This window comes from Sapajus apella, unplaced genomic scaffold (assembly GCF_009761245.1).
Source record: "Sapajus apella isolate SASKATOON/1434 unplaced genomic scaffold, GSC_monkey_1.0 scaffold112, whole genome shotgun sequence".
Lineage (NCBI taxonomy): Eukaryota > Metazoa > Chordata > Mammalia > Primates > Cebidae > Sapajus > Sapajus apella.
The window spans coordinates 7,590-11,063 of record NW_022437052.1 but is presented as its reverse complement, the minus strand read 5'-3'; the positions used below and the strand labels follow the sequence as shown (position 1 = coordinate 11,063).

The 3,474-nt window shown below is 54.1% G+C and overlaps 1 protein-coding gene across 2 annotated transcripts in view; it reads left to right on the top strand.

The window, feature by feature from the left end:
* Positions 1-3,474, top strand: part of NUDT1 (nudix hydrolase 1) — a 28,546-nt gene that overhangs the window by 20,883 nt on the left and 4,189 nt on the right. The window contains exons 5-6 of one of the 2 annotated variants that reach the window (XM_032259812.1): positions 2,102-2,269; positions 3,040-3,118. In XM_032259812.1, coding sequence (XP_032115703.1) covers positions 2,118-2,269; positions 3,040-3,118 — 231 coding nt within the window. In that variant the 5' untranslated portion in view covers positions 2,102-2,117. The remainder of the gene's footprint in view (positions 1-2,101; positions 2,270-3,039; positions 3,119-3,474) is intronic. The other variant, XM_032259813.1, reaches the window with a different exon arrangement.

The window sequence follows — 3,474 nt, the reverse complement described above, 5'->3', positions numbered from 1 at the left end:
AAAGACCGGCAGTAAATCATCACAAAAATTTACTTTGGAAACCATGGCTTCTGGCAGGAACAGATCAGTGTCAGGACAAAGTACAGGGGCCTCGTGAGAAGCTCAGCCACAAACCCACCTACCCTGTCTGACCTGCCTCCACCACCAGGACCCAGTCTCAGTGAAATGGGACAGGTTCCCTTGTCCTTCTTGAAGGGCGTGCGATAGGGATGTGGCCCACTTCTTCAGAGGCCTGCTGCTCAAGCCTCTAGGGGAGCATACAAACGGGCAGGCTGTGGGACTCCGACCCCACAGCAATGTCTAGGGGTGAATGTTTGCAGCTCCTGAAGCCCCATTGGGCATGTATTACAGGGTGCTCTTTCAGTTTAGCCCTATAGGTCGCTTGTGTCGGCTCAATTAGCCTCCTTGCCTTATCGCAAGGACAGAGGGCTTTCTGTATCCTGGGATTTCTTGCCTTGGTGTAGTGGAGCAGTCATATCACACGTGGGCTTGGAGAATGAGTGCAGGGTTTTATTGAGTGGAAGTAGCCCTTAGCACATGGGGGAGCCAGAAGGGAGTTGGAGCAGGAAGATAGTTTTTCCCTTGGAGTCAGGCCGCCAAGCAGCCCAGGCTCTCCTCCTACCGCCCCTGCTAAACTCCTTGTGGTTCCGCCAGTTGATTCCCTGCCTGCCTGCTGCTGGTGCCTGTTGGGGTGCTCTTCACATCCTCTAGATGTCTAGCGGCTTGCGTCTCTCTGCTCACTAGGGTCTGAGGGGTTTTAAAGGCACAGGATGGGGTCCTGGCGGGCTTGGGAAATACAACATTTGGGCAGGAAAACGGAAATGCCTGTTCTCACCTAGGTCCCTAGGCACAGGCCTGGGGGTGGAGCCCTAGCCAGAAACCATGCCCTCTTCTACCCAGCTCTTCCCTGTCCCCTTTCCTTACTGTCCCATCCCTTTTCTTAGACACGACAACTTCTAAGGAGTATCACTGGTCCTGAATCCTGTGTCTGAATCCTGTCCTGGGGGCCAGGTGTAGACCCCGGAAAAGTTCGTCCTGGCTGGGCGTAGTGGCTCATGCCTGTAATCCCAGCACTTTAGGAGGCTGAGGTGGGTGGATTGCTTGAGCCCAGGAGTTCAAGACCAACCTGGGCAACATGGCAAAACCCCATCTCTACTAAAAATACAAAAATTAGCTGGGCATGGTGGCTCATGCCTGTGGTCCCAGCTATGCTGGAGGCTGAGGCAGGAGGCAGCTTCACCCAGGAGGCCGAAATTGCAGTGAAATGAGATAATACCACTCTCCTCCAGCCTGGGCAACAGAGCAGGCTCTTGTCCCTAAATAATACATAAATAAACAAAGGAAAGTTGGTCCTGGTCCTCCAGCTCTTGTCTCGAAAGAAAGGAAGGAAGGAGTCTCAAAAGAAGAAGGAAAGAGAGAGAGAGAGGAAGGGAAGGAGGAAGGGAAGGGAAGTTGGTCCTGGTCCTCCAGCATTTCTCCAGGGTCCTTTTTCCAGCAGGGACTTGGAGGAGGCATCACCCTCAGAGTCCTCCTCTGGACCTGGACCTGCCCACCTGTGGGAGCAGGAAGGGCCCTTGCTTCCAGTGGCATCCCTGGGTCCCAGGTCCCACAGTGGCCACAGTAGGAGCAGAGTGAGTGGGATATAAACTCCTGTCACAGGAGGGAGGACTAGCCGGGCCCGGCTGAGTGGACCTGTGTCTGCAGTCACGCATTTCCTGTGAATTGGGAAGCCTGCTATGAGAGAGGCAGGCAGGTCCCACTAGGCTGGAAGAAACTCCTGTTAATCAAAAGGCCAGTGTTGAAGCCTGACCTGAGAACCACAGGATAAATTGTGTGGTTCTTTTGGTGTCAGTCAGGCACAGAGACTGTTCTGCCCCACTGCTGTGCCTATGGCCAGGGGGTTACTGGGGGCAGACGCAGGAGCAAGAGTCCGCTCTGGAAAGGTCACACTGTCCTTTGCAGCTGAGTTAGGGGAAAGAAGGTAGAGCCGGCAATCACGGCTTCCCCTCCCCACCTCCCAGAGCACATCCCCTTCCTCCTGGGCCTTGGCACCTGCTTCCTCAATGAGCGTCACCACCAACTCTGCCCTCTCACCTTCCTTTCAGAACCCAGGGACCATGGGCGCCTCCAGGCTCTATACCCTGGTGCTGGTCCTGCAGCCTCAGCGAGTTCTCCTGGGCATGAAAAAGCGAGGCTTTGGGGCCGGCCGCTGGAATGGCTTTGGGGGCAAAGTGCAAGAAGGAGAGACCATCGAGGAGGGAGCCAAGAGGTACGAATGTGGGGGGGAGCTGGCTGTGGAACCAGCTTTCCCAGGGCACAGGGATTTGGGCTGCAGGGCCAAAGCCTTGGCTTCATCACTTACAGCTAAGTGACCTGGAGCATGGGTTAGCCTGTGAGCCTCAGTATCTTACCTAGGAATGGGAATAAGAACAGCATCTAGACCTTATGAGGCGAGCAGCATAAAGGACTTAAAGCAGTGCCTGGTGTGTACTGAGTGTTGAGGATGTGTTAGGTGCCACGGTGTGGTGTGTGGTGTGTAGTGAGTGTTGATTGTGTGAGCTGCTATGGTGTGGTGGTGTGTGGTGTGTACTGAGTGTTAAGTGTGTGCTGCTGTGGCATGGTGGTGCATGGTGTGTAGTGGGCGCTCAGTGTGTGTCAGCTGCTGTGGCGTGGTGGTGCGTGGTGTGTAGTGGGCGCTGAGTGTGTCAGCTGCTATGGTGTCGTGGTGCGTGGTGTGTAGTAGGCACTGAGTCTGTCACCTGCTGTGGCGCGGTGGTGCTGCGGGTGCACGGTGTATCTGGGAGCTACTGTACCTTCTGGCTTAATTGAACACCCCTGGCATCCTCACTGTCACTGGAGGGCTCATCAGTCAGTTGGTAACTTTGTGCAGAGGAGTTGATGATCGCATTTATCTCACACCCTTTGTACACAAAATCTCACTGCATCCTCAGCTTCACAGAGATAGGAACTGAAGCCCAGAGAGGTTGAGCAGCTTGCCCAAGATCACAAAGTCCTCTGGACACCCCTCACCCATCACAGGGTAAATGAGATCGTCTGTGTAAACATCACAAAGTCCTGCCCAGATGTAGCCCCTGTTCATGTTCCTGTTCTGAGAAAGGTAGGTCATCTTCCCTGGAGAGGAGAAATACAGAGTAAAGAGGGTCCTGGCAGCCAGGTGCGGTGGCTCACGCCTATAGCCGCAGCACTTTGGGAGACTGAGGCAGGTGGATTGCAAGGTTAGGAGATTGAGACCATCCTGGCCAACATGGTGAAATCCGTCTCTACTGGAAAAAACAAAATACAAAAATTAGCCATGTGTGGTGGTGCACACTTGTAGTTCCAGCTACTCGGGAGGCTGAGGCAGGAGAATTGCTTGAACCCAGGAGGCAGAGGTTGCAGTGAGCCAAGATCGCGCCACTGCACTCCAGCATGGCAATACAGCAAGACTCCATCTCAAAAAAAAAAAAAAAAAAG